Genomic DNA, 15108 nt, shown 5'->3' on the forward strand with positions numbered 1-15108 from the left:
TTACCAGGTCTAGAAACCACTGCTACAGCAGTACCGCAGGAGTACATAAAGGGTGGTTGACAAATTGCTGGAGACAGAGCAGAGACTAGCTTGTCAGATAAACACTCCCTCAGGCCCTGCTTACTTAGGAAGGGCCCTTTGCTACCAGTGATCTCAGGGCCAAGATTGACAGAAAATCCACTTGTGATCGAAGGGCAGGGTATAGGGGTTGAGCAGGAAAGTAGTTTGAAATATGCTCAGAGCCTTCTTTTCTCAGTAGCAAAGATCTGTCCTTAAGGAAGTCTATTTATACTTAATCAAAATGGGTGTTACCAGGGCCTAACCAAGGTGGAGGAAGGGAAGCCCTCTCTCTACTTTTTGTTTCAGCTCGGGAGGGGTGAGTTGCAGAGCACTGAAGGGTGCAGCCAAGAGGCCCAGGCCACTAACCCACTGAGACTAGATCACAGGATAAGAGACTGGCATCTGCCCAACCCCAGACTTAACTGCCACATCACCAGGGCTCCTGTATAATAATGAAGGTTCAAAATTTAACTATAAAGCTCAGACCAATTAAGAAGGACTCTCTTGGGAAAGCCAAAGGCAACAGAGGAGACAAAATCAAGGACAGTAGAAGAGATAGCCTCAAATGCTTACCACAGAAACTGTTCTTCAGAATAGCAACAATTTGAATTGAATTAGTTTCTAAAGGAATTCAGGACATAGGGCACTGTTGAAAATAATAGACCAATGTGTTGGCAGTTAGAGAAGTTCACAGCTGGGTGTGGTTTTTGAAAGGATGGGGTGACTGATACTACCGTCATTTCAGTATTACTTTGGGCACACCCAGGGCTGTGCCTTCCTGAAGAGCAATAGCAGAAACATAAACTGAAGATTGGGGTGTAGAGTTCATGCAAGTAAACTGCCAAATAATAATAAGCTGGGAAGATGGGATTTTCCAGGCAGGAGTACTGGAGTGTGTTGCCATTTCCTTTTCCAGGGAACTTCCTGACCCAGGGATCAAACCCATGTCTCCTACATTGCATGCGGTTTCTTTAGCACTGAATCTCAGGTTCGGTGGGAAGCTCAGGTGTGTCATGTAGCTAATGCATTACAGTAAGCAAATAACAAGGCTCAAGATCCACTGGAAATCAAAGCTTCCACCATCTTGGATCTAGTTGGTTCCAACCAGTTTTTGTCATGTCCTGTGGCTGTGTCATTCTTTTAAAGGTTGTGCCCTGCCCCCTTCCCTCTTGTTTCAGTACTGTGCCTAGCAATAGCAAAATACATATTCCTTTCAAGGATACATAGCTTATTTATTAGAAGAAGAAATATATTAGCCATAAAACAAGCTTCAATAGTTTTTTTTTTTATTGAGTTATAATTAGTGTAACATTAGTTTCAGGTATACAGCATAGTAGTTTAGTATTTTATATACATTATGAAACAGTCACTACAATAAGTCCAGTTTTCATCCGTCACTATATAAAATTATTACGTGTTTTTGACTGTATTCCCTCCGTGTGTATTACACTCCCATGACTTATTTTACACCTGGAAGTTTGTGCTCTTAATTCCTTTCACATATTTGTCTTTATCTGCACCAAAGCCTCCCCTCGGCAACCATTCATTTGCTGTTTATATATGTGAGTCACTTTTTTGTTTTTTAGATTCTGCATATAAATAAAATCATAAGGTATTTGTTTTCTCTTTCTAGTTATTTCATTTTCATAATACCCTCCTGGTCCATCCATGTTGCCACAATGACAAGATTTCTTTTCAATGACTGAGTAATGATGCTTTTAAACTGTGGTGTTGGAGAAGACTCTTGAGAGTCCCTTGGACTGCAAGGAGATCCAACCAGTCCATCTTAAAGGAAATCAGTCCTGAATATTCATTGGAAGGACTGATGTTGAAGCTGAAACTCCAGTACTTTGGCCACCTGATGCGAAGAACTGACTCATTTTAAAAGACCCTGATGCTGAGAAAGATTGAAGTTGGGACAAGGAGGTGACAGGATGAGATGGTTGAATGGCATCACTGACTCGATGGACATGAGTTTGGGTAGACTCTATGAGTTGGCGATGGACAGGGAGGCCTGGTGTGCTGAGGTTCATGGGGTCGCAAAGAGTCAGACACGACTAACCGACTAAACTGAGTTGAACTGAACATCCATACACATCTACACACATACATCACATCTTCTTTATCCACTCATATGGACACTTAGATTGTTTCTGTATCTTGGCTGTTATAAATAGTTCTGCAATGAACATTGTTGTTCAGTTGCCAAGTTGTGTCTGACTCTTTGCAACCCCATGAACTGCAGCACTCCAGGCTTCCCTGTCCCTCACCATCTCCTGGAGTTTGCCCAAGTTCATGTCTGTTGAATCAGTGATGCCATCTAACCATCTCATCCTCTGTCTCCCCCTTCTCCTCCTGCCCTCAGTCTTTCCTAGCAGCAGTGTTCTGATGAGTTGGCTGTTCACGTCAGGTAGCCAAAATATTGGAGCTTCAGCTTCAGCATCAGTCCTTCCAGTGAGTATTCAGGGTTGATTTCCTTTAAGATTGACTGGCTTGATCTCCTTGCTGTCCAATGGACTCTTAAGTCTTCTTCAGCTCCACAGTTTGAAAGCATTGGTTCTTCAGTGCTCTGCCTTCTTTATGGTCCAGCTCTCACATCTGTACATGACTACTGGAAAGACCATAGCCTTGATTATACGTACCTTTGTCATCAAAGTGGTATCTTTGCTTTTTAATACACTGTCCAGGTTTGTCATAGCTTTTCTTCTAAGAAGCAATTGTCTTTTAATTTCATGGCTGCAGTCATCATCCACAGTGATTTTGGAGCCCAGGAAGAAAAAACCACCTTTTCCCCTTCTACTTGCCATGAAGTGGTGGGACCAGATGCCATGAACTTAATTTTTTTGAATGTTGAGTCTTAAACCAGCTTTTTCACTCTTCTCTTTCACCCTCATCAAGGATTTCTTTAGTTCCTCTTCTCTTTATGCCATGAAAGTGGTTATCATTTGCATATCTGAGGTTGTTGATATTTCTCCTAGCAATCTTTATTCCAGCTTGTAACTCATCCAGCCCAGCATTTCTCATGATGTGCTCTGCGTATAAGTAAATAAATGGAGTGACAATAAACAGCCTTGTCGTACTCCTTTCCCAATTTTGAATCAGTCAGTTGTTTCATATAAGGTTCTAAATGTTGCTTCTTGCAGTGAACAGAAGGATACATAAATCTTTTTGATTCAGTGTTTTTATTTACTTTGGATAAATACCCAGAAGTGGAACTGCTGAATCATACAGTAGTTCTGTTTTTAGTTTTTTTGGGGCCCCCCCATACTGTTTTCCATGATAATGGCACATATTACATTCCCACCAACTGTGCACAGAGATTCTCTTTTCTTCACATCCTTATCAACATTTGTTATTTCTTGTCATTTTGATAATAGCCATTCTGACAGGTCTGAGATGGTATCTCATTGTGGTTTGCATTTCTCTGATTGTTAGTGATATTGAGCATCTTTTAATGTCACTGTGGGTCATGTGTATATCTTTGTAAAAATGCCTCTTCAGGTCTTCTGCCTAATTTTTTTAATCAAAATTTTTTTGTATTGCGTTGTATGTTGTTTGTATACCTAGATATCAACCCCTTACTGGGTATATCATATGCAAATATCTTCTCTCATTTGGTGGGCTATCTTTTCTTTTTGTTGGTTTCCTTCACTGTGCAAAATCTTTTAATTTGATGCAGTCCCATTGTTTATTTTTGCTTCCCTTACCTGAGGAGACATATCCAAAAAATATTACTAAGACTGATGTCAAAAGGGGTTACTATTTGTGTTTTCTTCTTGGAGTTTTATGTTTTCAGGTATTAACATTTTTGTCTTTAATCCATTTTGAATTTATTTTTGTATATGGTGTGACAAAGTTGTCCAGTTTCATTTTCCTGCACGTAGCATCCAGTTTTCCCAACACCATTTATTGAAGAGACTATCTTTTCTCCATTGTACATTCTTTCCTTGTTGTCATAAATTAATTGGCCATGTGATCATGGGTTTATTTCTGGGACCTCTATTCTGTTTCACTGATATTTATATCTATTTCTGTGCCAATGCCAGACTGTTTCGGTTACTGTAGCTTTGTAATATATAGTCTGATGTCAGGGAGCCTGATACCTCTGGCTTTATTATTTCTGAAGATTGCTTTGGATATTTGGGTCTTTTGTGGTACCATACAAGTTAGATGATTATTTGCTCTAGTTCTGTGAAAAATATCTTTTATACTCCTCCCCTGTCATATTATATGTTTTTAATGTTATATTTTGCATCTTTTAATTTGTATATATCCCTTAACTAGTTGGTGTAGTTTTAGTGTTTTCCACAAGTGGCTGTACTAGTTGACATTCCCATCAACAATGCGTGAGAGTTCTCTTTTCTCCCCATTCCCACCCGACATTTATTGTCTTTCTGATGCTAGCCATTCTGACAGATGTGAAGTGGTATCTCTTTGTGGTTTTGATTTGTACTTCTCTGATGATTAGTAGTATTGACCATATTTTCATATGCATGTTGGCCATCTCCATTTCCTCTTTGGAAGCACATCTGTTCAGTTCTACTTTTTACTTGGGTTGTTTGATTTTTGTTTTGTTTTCATGTTGAATTGTATGAGCTGTTTATATATGTTGGATGTTAACCCCTTATTGGTCATATCATTTGCAAATATTTTCTCTCATTCAGTAGATTTTCTTTTTGTTGTTGGTTTCCTTTGCTATGCAGAAGCTTTTAAGTTTAGTTAGGTCTCATTTGGAGAAGGCAATGGCACCCCACTCCAGTACTCTTGCCTGGAAAATCCCATGGACTGAGGAGCCTGGTAGGCTTCAGTCCATGGGGTCGCTAAGAGTCAGGCACAACTGAAATGACTTAGCAGCAGCAGCAGGTCTCATTTGTTTGTTTTTATTTCATTTGTTTTAGGATATGGTTCCCAAAAAATGTTGCCATGATTTATGTCAAAGACTATTTGCTTATGTTTTCTTCTAGGAGTTTTATGGTATCCAGTCTTATATTTAAGTCTTTAATCCATTTTGAGTTTAGTTTTTTTTATGGTGTTAGAGAATTTTCTAACCTCATTTTTTAACATATAGCTGTCCAGTTTTCCCAGCACCACTTATTGAAGAGACTGTCTTCATTGTATATTCTTTGTTCCTTTGTCATAGATTCATGACCATAGGTGCATGCATGAGTTTATTTCTGGACTTTCCATCTTCTTCCATTGATTGCTGTGTCTGTTTTTGTGCCAGTACCATACTGTTTTGATATCTGTAGCTTTGTAGTATAGTTTGAAGTCAGGGAGCATGATTCCTTCTGCTGTTTTTCTTTTTCAAGATTGTTTGGCTGTTTAGAGTCTTTTGTATTTCTATACAAAATTTGAAATTATTTGTTCTAGTTCTGTGAAAAATGCATTGGTATTTTGATAGAGATTACCTTGAATATGTAGATTTCTTTGGGTAATATGGTCATTTTAACAATAATAATTCTTCCAATCTAAAAATATGATGTATCTTTCCATATGTTTGCATCATTTTCAGTGTCTTTCATCAGTGTGTTTCAGTTTTCCAAGTACATGTCTTTCATTTTCTTAGGTAGGTTTATTCCCAGGTATTTTATTCTCTTTACTGTGATAGTAAATGGGATTGTTTTAATTTCTCTTTCTGTTAGTTTGTTGTTAGTGTATAGAAGTGGAGCTGGTTTCTGAATATTAATTTTATATTTTGGTACCCTTTTTCATGATTTTCATTTCTGTGCTTACATTGCCTATCTTTTCTTGCTCTCTACTTTATCCACTGGTGATCTTAGCATGTTAAGTAAGTTGTTTTAAACTCTCAGAATGATAATTCCAGCACTTCTTTCACATCTGGTCCTGTTACATACTGTGTCTTTATATTGTTTGTTTTGCATTTTGGTATCCCTCGTCATTTTTTCTTGATGGGCCGATCTGATATCCTGGTAAAAGATTGTTGTTCAGTCACTAAGTTGTGTCTGATTCTTTGTGACCCTGTGAACTGCAGCATTCCAGGCTTCCCTATCTTTCACTATGTCCTGGAGTTTGTTTTAACTCATGTCCCTTGAGTCGATGATGCCATCTAACCATCTCATCCTCTGTCACCACCTTCTCCTCCTGCCCTCAGTTTTTCCCAGCATCAAAGGTCTTTTCCAGTGAGTTGGGTCTTCACATAGCATAGCCAAAGTGTTGGAGCTTCAGCATCAGTCCTTTCAATGAATATTCAGGGTTGATTAGTAACCTTGGTAAAAGGAACTGGTAAAAGGAACTGCTGTAAATAGGCTGTTAGTAATGTAGCCATGAAATCAAAAGACGCTTACTCCTTGGAAGGAAAGTTATGACCAACCTAGATAGCATATTCAAAAGCAGAGACATTACTTTGCCAACAAAGGTCCGTCTAGTCAAGGCTATGGTTTTTCCAGTGGTCATGTATGCAAGTGAGAGTTGGACTGTGAAGAAGGCCGAGCACCGAAGAATTGATGCTTTTGAACTTTGGTGTTGGAGAAGACTCTTGAGAGTCCCTTGGACTGCAAGGAGATCCAACCAGTCCATTCTGAAGGAGATCAGCCCTGGGATTTCTTTGGAAGGAGTGATGCTAAAGCTGAAACTCCAGTACTTTGGCCACCTCATGCGAAGAGTTGACTCATTGGAAAAGACTCTGATGCTGGGAGGGATTGGGGGCAGGAGGAGAAGGGGACGACAGAGGATGAGATGGCTGGATGGCATCACTGACTCGATAGACGTGAGTCTGAGTGAACTCTGGGAGTTGGTGATGGACAGGGAGGTCTGGCGTGCTGCGACTCATGGGGTTGCAAAGAGTCAGATACAACTGAGCGACTGAACTGAACTGAATGTAGTGATGAGGTTGGGGTTGGCGGTGGGGAGTGGGGGGTATAGTCTTGTGATTAGCTTTGTGTTTTTCTGAGCCTCGACCTCTGAATTGTGAGCTTCACAAGTGTTTCTCAATTTTTTCTCCCTCTTTGGGTGGGACAAGATTTCTAGAGTGGAGTGAAATTGGGTATTTTCTTTCCCTGGATCATTTAAGGCTCTTGTTAACTTGTTTCCCCCGTAAATGCAGACCTTGTTAAGAGCAGAGTGCTCTGGCCTATTTCAACATGGTTTCTTTTCCCCTTTCCCTGTTGGAAACCTGAGGGTATTTTCCTCTGATATTTACTGTTGGAATTTGTTTGAGCTTCTGGAGATAAATCTTAGAATTCTGTGAGGGCCTTCCTATGAGTGGGTCCTCTTGGAGTTTTTCACTCTCATAGTTAACCATGCTGAGCCTTCAACAATTCATGAAATACAGTTCAGGTTTTCCTACCCTGGCACTGCTTCCTCTGACAGTTTCTGCTCCCAGTTCTCTTCCCTGGGAAGCTCTGATTCCCTGTACTCAGCTGTTCATCTCTCAAATCTCGGAGGTCGAGTTTGCTCTGTGCTCTTCTCTTTCTTTCGGATCCAAGAAGAATTGATGATGTTTAAGTCTGTTTAGCTCTTTACTTGTTGCTAGGATGTAGTGGTGATTTCTAAGCTCTTTGCATGCAGAACAAGGAAACTACTTGTAGTTTTAAAGAATAAATAAACTATGTTTTTGGTATTCTTGAATTTTTAACTTGTAATATGTGTTTTTATGTAAATTTCGGATACAAAATTGAAAAATGGATAAGTTCTCAGTAAATGTTCTGGTAAAATAGCTCAACTTAGTGTATAAATTCTAATTATTTTTTCATGACACACCAAAAACTTTTGATTTTTTAATGTATATATGTATATATATTATTTGGTGTATATGTACATATAGTTAAATAGATATTGCTAAACATGCAATTAAAAGATTATTTTTAACTACTCTTTGGTTGATACTTTTATCTTTGTTCAATATTTTAAATACTTCAATCCATTCTCTTTTTATCCAGGTTGAAAATTGTGAAAATTTCTTTTAAGTGCAAACAGTTTTTTATTCAGTTAAGAAAAGAATTGGTAAGTATTGTTCTTATTAATATAAATTGTTTATAAAGAAATAAATATTCGTTACAGAACTTTTAGTGTAAATAAAAGTGTTATTAATACTATTAATAACTGCCAACTAAGTTAATTTATAGTTTGTGACAAAGTATTTCTCCAGTGTTTCTGTGGTTCTGATCTGAGGTTATTCTAGATAGCTGTTCTGCTGTCTCTTGAACATAGAAACTAATTTCAGTTGTGATATTCATTGTCAGTCTCTGTATTCTATTCATAAGGTCAGTAACTGAGGATTTATATGTCCTTTTTCTTTGTATCTTTCTTTTTTTTAAACTAAATCTGTAGCACTTCCTTTTATATGTAAGTTCATTTCATTGTAGGGAATCTGAGTGTTTAGTTTTCTTTGTAGTTCATGAACGTGTAGTACATTTCCTGCCTTTGTTATAAATGGTAATGTCCTTTTTTTATATTATCAATAAATACAACATGTTGAGTTATCGTAGAAAGTACAGTATTGTAAAGAGTGTCATCTTATAAATAGTTTTTATCTATTTCATTGAATTAAATTAGCCTTATCCTTTGACTGACATTATTAGAAGTCTTGACAAATTAACGCATATTTTAGGGTGTTTATATGTGTGCAAAATGTATTTGAATCAAATGCATTTTATAGAGGATCTTGATCTAGTGAGTATAATTCATCATCATTTATATTCACAAAATATGGAAGTTTTTTGAAGAGAGTTTTTGAAATAAATCAGGCAGAAATTAAGTATAGTGCTTGATAGGTATATAATATACAATGTTATTATGTAGAACATTACTACCACCTCAGAAGCTGGTATTATTACTAACAGAGCTGATGCAGTAACAGTTATTAACTCTCCCAAAAGGTGAATATTATTCTCATTTGTAGCATCATGAATTAGTTTGTCCTGTTTTGAGCTTTTAAAATATGAAATCATACAGAATGTTTTTGTCTGCCTTCTTTCCCTTAGCATTGGGAGATTCATCTGTGTTGTTACACAGAGCAGTATTTTGCTCCATTGCTATTTGGAATTCTACTGAATGAATATACTATCAATTAGTTATTCATTCTTAATTATTTTAATGGACAGTTTTGCCATTTCTGAATGTGGCTATCATGATTAATGCTGTTAATGAACACTATTCTACATGTTTAAATAAATGTTTAGAGGAATAAAATATATTAAATCATTCCTGGAAACTGGAGAACAGACATTTTACTTTTGATAATTATATTGGTAGGAGGTGATACTGAAGCCAATTTTTCCATTTTGCTTCCTGTGGTACTCTTGTTATTTGTAATAATAATAATATAGTATCTAACATTTCTGGAGATCTTACTATGTGCCTGATAATGTGTATCAACTATTTTCATATCATTTAGTCTTCAAAACGATTCTCTGAGGTAGTGTTAGTACATACAAAGCCAACTCTTATGCATAATTAAGAATTCTCTGATGAATCATTTTCTAGCATCACTGTTTAATATTTATACATGGACATTTTACTGTATTTTATTACAGAAAAAAATCTTCATGACCTTTTGATAGGCAAAGATTGCCTTAATAGGACGTAGAAGGAAAATGAACATTAAAGGAGAAGATCGATAATTTGGACTGTGTTAAAATTAAGAACTATGGCAAATAGCATAGAATATGTGTATAATAAACATACACACCATGTCCTTGGTTGTATATCCAAGCCAATCCAGAAATACATTAGTGACTTGAACAGACACTCCAGAGTTGAGAACAGAACGGAGAATATCTCCTTATCCAGTACCATGAACCTCGTTAAACAGCAGAGAAATACAAATTATAACCAGAATGTGATAATTCCTCACAGCCATCAGAATAGTGTAATGAAAAGATTGGTGAACCCAGTGATTTGGGAGTATGTGGAACATTCATTGCTTGTAGGAAGAAGTGAATATTGAGCTAATCATCTTGGGAAACTGTTGGGTGGTACCTACTAGAGGTGAGCACATGACATCTATGATCCAACAACAAAAATTCACACCTACATGCATCAGACAAAATACAGGAATATACATAGGAGCAATATTTTTACATTACCAAGCTATAAACAGTAAATGTCTGTCAACAGTGGATAAATAAACTGTGGTCTTCTCATACAATAGAATACTGTGTAGAGTGAAAATGAGTCAATTACTGCTTCACAATTAAATGGAGGAATATAGAAACATAATAATGAACAAAAGAAGTCAAGATACACATGTATGCGTCCATGTATGTAAAATTGAAAACAAATATAACAATTTGTGGTCATAAAGCCAGAAGGGTAGTCACCTTTACAGAGGTAATCAGGTAGAAAGGGAGGATGAAGGATACTCACAGGTGCTGCTAATGACACATTTCTGAATCAGGTTGGGAGGGTCAAAGGTTACAGTCACTGAAAATCAGAGCTTTACATTTATGACGTGTCTGCCTTGCTATAGATTAAAAAAAAACAAAACGGTTTACTTAAATAGTAATTGGTGCCAAATGTTTAAAAAGTTAAAGGAATGCTTCTATTCTGTTGCTACTTATTTTTAAAATGAGTTTCAAAATAGTGTTCTGAAGTGCTGAATGTTTTTATTTACTTATTTACAATCTAGACAGATTTATAAATTTAAAAATATTGTTGAAAGGTATGTTGATGTATCTTAAAGTTTAATTTGTGGGCAAGGATTGTATTTTAAAATGATTATAGCTATTAAGTTTTGAAAATAGGTATATATCAAGTTTTAAATTTATTTGTGAAAGTTGCTCAGTCGTGTCCGACTCTTTGTGACCCCATGGACTATACAGTCCATGGAATTCTCCAGGCTAGAATACTGGAGTGGATAGCCTTTCCCTTCTCCAGGGGATCTTCCTAACCCAGGGATTGAACCTAGGTCTCTCGCATTGCAGGCGGATTCTTTACCAGCTGAGCCACAAGGGAAGCCCTAAATTTATTTCTAACTGTACTCTAAAGTAAAAGTTCCTATGATTTGTAACATTGCCAAATAAGGTCCACATTTTGCCACCTATTTATATTACTGGTTCTCAATTGGATAAGCAGAAAAGACACAAGAAGGATTAGTGTTCGTAGGACTAGAATATTTATCTGTAAAAAATAAATGGAGTATTAGATTCTAACATTTTCATGATATTCTCTGCCTTTTGTCATTTATTACAGCATGAATCTAGAGAAACATTATTGGGATTTAACATGGTGAACTACAGAGCATGTAAAAACTTGTGGAAAGCGTGTGTAGAACATCACACATTCTTCCGTTTGGACAGACCACTTCCACCTCAAAAGAATTTTTTTGCACATTATTTTACATTAGGTTCAAAATTCCGGTACTGGTAAGTATTGCTTATGCTTTGATTCTTTACTGTTGATTTTTCCTCCCCTTAAATAAAGGTCTAGTTTATTGAACTAGAGAATCTGTTACTCATACATGCCAACTGGGTCAAAATCTCTGTGAAATGTGGCCTCCTGTATTTATATCAGCAAAAAGTTCTGTAGGTTCTCAACATATAAACAGACTTAAGAAACTTGTTCCATTGACAATTCCAGGTCATTGTTTTCTGAAGAATCAACCATATTATTTACAACCTGCTCATGTTATAATTTCCATTGTATCTTTGCTAAATATTTACAAGAAAACCTTTTCATGAGGAAAATATTCAGATGTGGCCCAGAAAAGATTTATAAACCTCAGGCATTTATAATTGCCCTATTTGTAATCAGAAAAAAACAAAACACAGCCTGTAGTGTAGTACAGGATATACCATCAAAAATACATCTTCTTCCAAATAAGTAGTAAAAATAGCCCAAAAACTCATTATCAGCACTTAACTAGAATTAAGGAAATTGTAATCACAAAATAGGCACAGAACATTCTTAACTGGCTTGATGTTATGATTGATTCCCTGTCACTATCCTAAAATCAGTATTGGGAAAAGTAAGTATTAGTACTTGTAAATTTAAAGGTAGTTAGATTTAGATAGTGAGTATGACAACAGTTCGGAGAAGGCAATGGCACCCCACTCCAGTACTCTTGCCTGGAAAATCCCATGGACCAAGGAGCCTGGTGGGCTGCAGTCCATGGGGTCGCTAAGAGTCGGACACGACTGAGCGACTTCACTTTGACTTTCACTTTCATCCATTGGAGAAGGAAAGGGCAACCCACTCCAGTGTTCTTGCCTAGAGAATCCCAGGGACAGGGGAGCCTGGGGGGCTGCCGTCTATGGGGTCGCACAGAGTCGGACACGACTGAAGCGACTTAGCGGCAGCAGCAGCATGACAACAATTGTGACAGTCAAGGAAAAATCAAACAGTCTTATCTATTGGTGCTAAATCTTAGTAGGGACAGACGAGAGCCCCATGAGAGAGCAGTGCAGACCATAACGGTGTTCCCTCGATAAACTGCATCCCTAACCTAAAGACCACCAGGCTTGTTATACAAGAACTACACTTTTGCAACATTTTTTATTCCCTCTCTTCTTGAAAATATGATATACACAGTAAATATACACACACCACTTCATTTAGGCAATAAAAAAATTAATAGATCATAGTAACCAGTCTTTAACCAGATTTAAACCAGACTCAGATGAAAAAAGAAAAATCAAGTAATTTACCCTGACTGTACCATAGAAAACAAAATCTAATCATGATGACTATAGATACAAAAGATAGTTAAGGAAACCACTTTGGGAGAAAATCATCCCTGAAACAGGATGAAATTTCTACCTGGATATTAATTTGAAAAAAAAATAAGCTCAATGGACTTCCCTGGTGGCCCAGTAGTTAAGGCTCTGTGCTTCCCCTGCAGGAGGCACAGGTTCGATTCCTTGCCGAGGAACTAAGATGCTGCATGCCACATGGTACAGCCAAACAAAACAAAAAAGGAGGAGGCAGATTTTTCATCATGGAAATTAAAGTACTAAATAGTAAATTAAATAGTTCCTTTTGAAAAATGAGCTCAAGAACTATATAATTTAAGAAGAAAATACTGGTTCGCATGGGAGCAACACTTCCCGTTCAGGCTGTTCTTGCCTCTGGGGGAATGTGGACCTAGTCCTGGCAGATTTTACATTTTTAAAAGCTTTATTAAGATATAATTGATATACAATAAGCTACCATTTTTAAAGTTTAAAATTTTTTGTTTGGAATATATAATGTATATATATCCATGAACCCACACCACAATTAAGACAGTAAGTATATCCACCCTGGGATTTTCCTCATACTCTTCTGAAACGCCCTTTCTCCCACCTCTCTTTGTCTCTGTGTAGCCACTGTTGTGTTTTCTGCACCTAAATATCAGTTTGCATTTTCTAGGATTTTATATAAATTGAAGCACACATTTAAAATAGTCTGTGTTTGTTATATACTCTTTTTCTCAGCATAATTATTCTGAAATTGATCCATTTTGTTTCCTGGATTGATAGTTCATTTCTTTTTATTGTAGAGTAGTATTCCATGTGTAGGTATAACACAATTTGTTTATCCATTCACTTAATTGTGGATATCAGACAGACTGTTTCTCCATTTGGATTGCTTTCGGGCTTGGACTGTTAGGAATAAAGCTGCTGTGGACATTAGTATGGAAGGATGTGTATGGACATTTGCTTTAAGTTCCCTAGGAGTGGGATGACCAAATCATATAGTAGATGTGTGTTTAACTTTCTAAGAAACTTTTGGTCGTTTTCCAAAGAACTTGCATCATTTTATGCACCTGCCAGCAGTGTTTGTGAGAGTTCCAGTTCCGCCACATTCAAACCACTGCCTCCTGGTATCTTTTCATGTGGCTAGTTTTCTGAAAAGCATATAAGTTTGGTAAGTTCAGTTTACCAGTTTTTTCTTTCATAGATCTTTCTTTTGTCATATTTAAGAAATCTTTGCCTAACCCACAGTCCGAGAGATTTATTCCTCTGTTTTCTTCTGAGTTTTATAGTTTAAACTCTTATATTTAGGTCTGTGATCCATTTGAAAGTAGTTTTGTATATGATGTGAAGTATGGATTGAAGTTTATCTTTTTGTATATGGATATCCAGTTGTTCCAGCATTTTTTTGTTGAAAAGGTTATTCTTTCTCCACAGCATTGCCTTTGCACCTTTGCTGAAAATCAGTGTAGTCCATATTTGTGTGGACATATTTCTGGACTCTTTTTTAAATAGTGAGTCTTAGTCCAGCTTTCCTAGCAGATGAGATGTTGGGGACCATGGCAGGTCTGGGTGGCCTCAGAGCCTGCTGTGCACTGAGCCCTGCACCTGCACCTCTGTCTTCGGTGCCAGTGGCTGGAGGTGCGCCCAGGGCCCATAGGACAGGTGGGCACAGAGGTCGTCTGTGCTTGGGGGGCTGAGTGAGGCGAGGTTCTGGTGCCCCTCAGGGTATCACGGGGGTGGGGTAAGGGGCCTGCGCACTGCTGTGCTCTCCATCCTTTTCCAATTCTGAAGCATCAAGAACACCATGAGGTAGCAGTCATTCAATGGGGAGTTTGTCTACTATGAACTAGGGGCCTCCTGCTAGGGTCTCAGTTCTTGGCTGGTCCCAGAACATGAGGTTGCCTTATGTGTGCCAGCAGCAGGTACAGTTATGGGCAGGAAAGGAAGGAGAGTGACTCTTAGCCTGTGAAGATAGGCAAGAATGGTCAGCCATCAACGACCCATCTGTGGGTCCAGCTCAGTCCTGTGCAGCTGCTCAGTGGAGTAGTCCTGCGCATGTGGCTTTTGTCACTCCAGGACTTACTTCAGGACAGAAGTACTCTGCGGTCCTGAGTTTCCCACCCAAGATGGGGGTCCTGCTGCGGAGTCCAGGGCCCCATCCTCACCTCCTCAGGAGAGTGCACCAGCGTGGAGCCAGAGGGGCTTGCCCGACTCACACAGCACTGGACACGCACATCCAGCCTTCTCACAGTGGTGCCGCAGAGTCGGAGAAAGTCACAGCCTTGGGAATGTCCTCCAATGAAAAAGAATCTGCAGGCTTAGGAAAATAATTTTGTGTGGAATGATGCTATGTTGAAAAACAGTTCTGTGTGTCTTTCCCCCCTTGATGTGGGTCACCAGGGCTGAGGCAGCA

At 38.0% G+C, this 15108-nt stretch overlaps 1 protein-coding gene across 6 annotated transcripts in view; it reads left to right on the forward strand.

Annotated features, from left to right (window-relative positions):
* PTPN4 (protein tyrosine phosphatase non-receptor type 4) overlaps window positions 1-15108 on the forward strand; it is a 197265-nt gene that overhangs the window by 114392 nt on the left and 67765 nt on the right. For all 6 annotated transcript variants that reach the window (XM_044936424.1, XM_045164288.1, XM_045164290.1 and 3 more), the window contains exons 11-12: window positions 7959-8022; window positions 11212-11384. In XM_044936424.1, coding sequence (XP_044792359.1) covers window positions 7959-8022; window positions 11212-11384 — 237 coding nt within the window. The remainder of the gene's footprint in view (window positions 1-7958; window positions 8023-11211; window positions 11385-15108) is intronic.

The sequence above is a fragment of the Bubalus bubalis genome, chromosome 2, assembly GCF_019923935.1.
Source record: "Bubalus bubalis isolate 160015118507 breed Murrah chromosome 2, NDDB_SH_1, whole genome shotgun sequence".
NCBI lineage: Eukaryota > Metazoa > Chordata > Mammalia > Artiodactyla > Bovidae > Bubalus > Bubalus bubalis.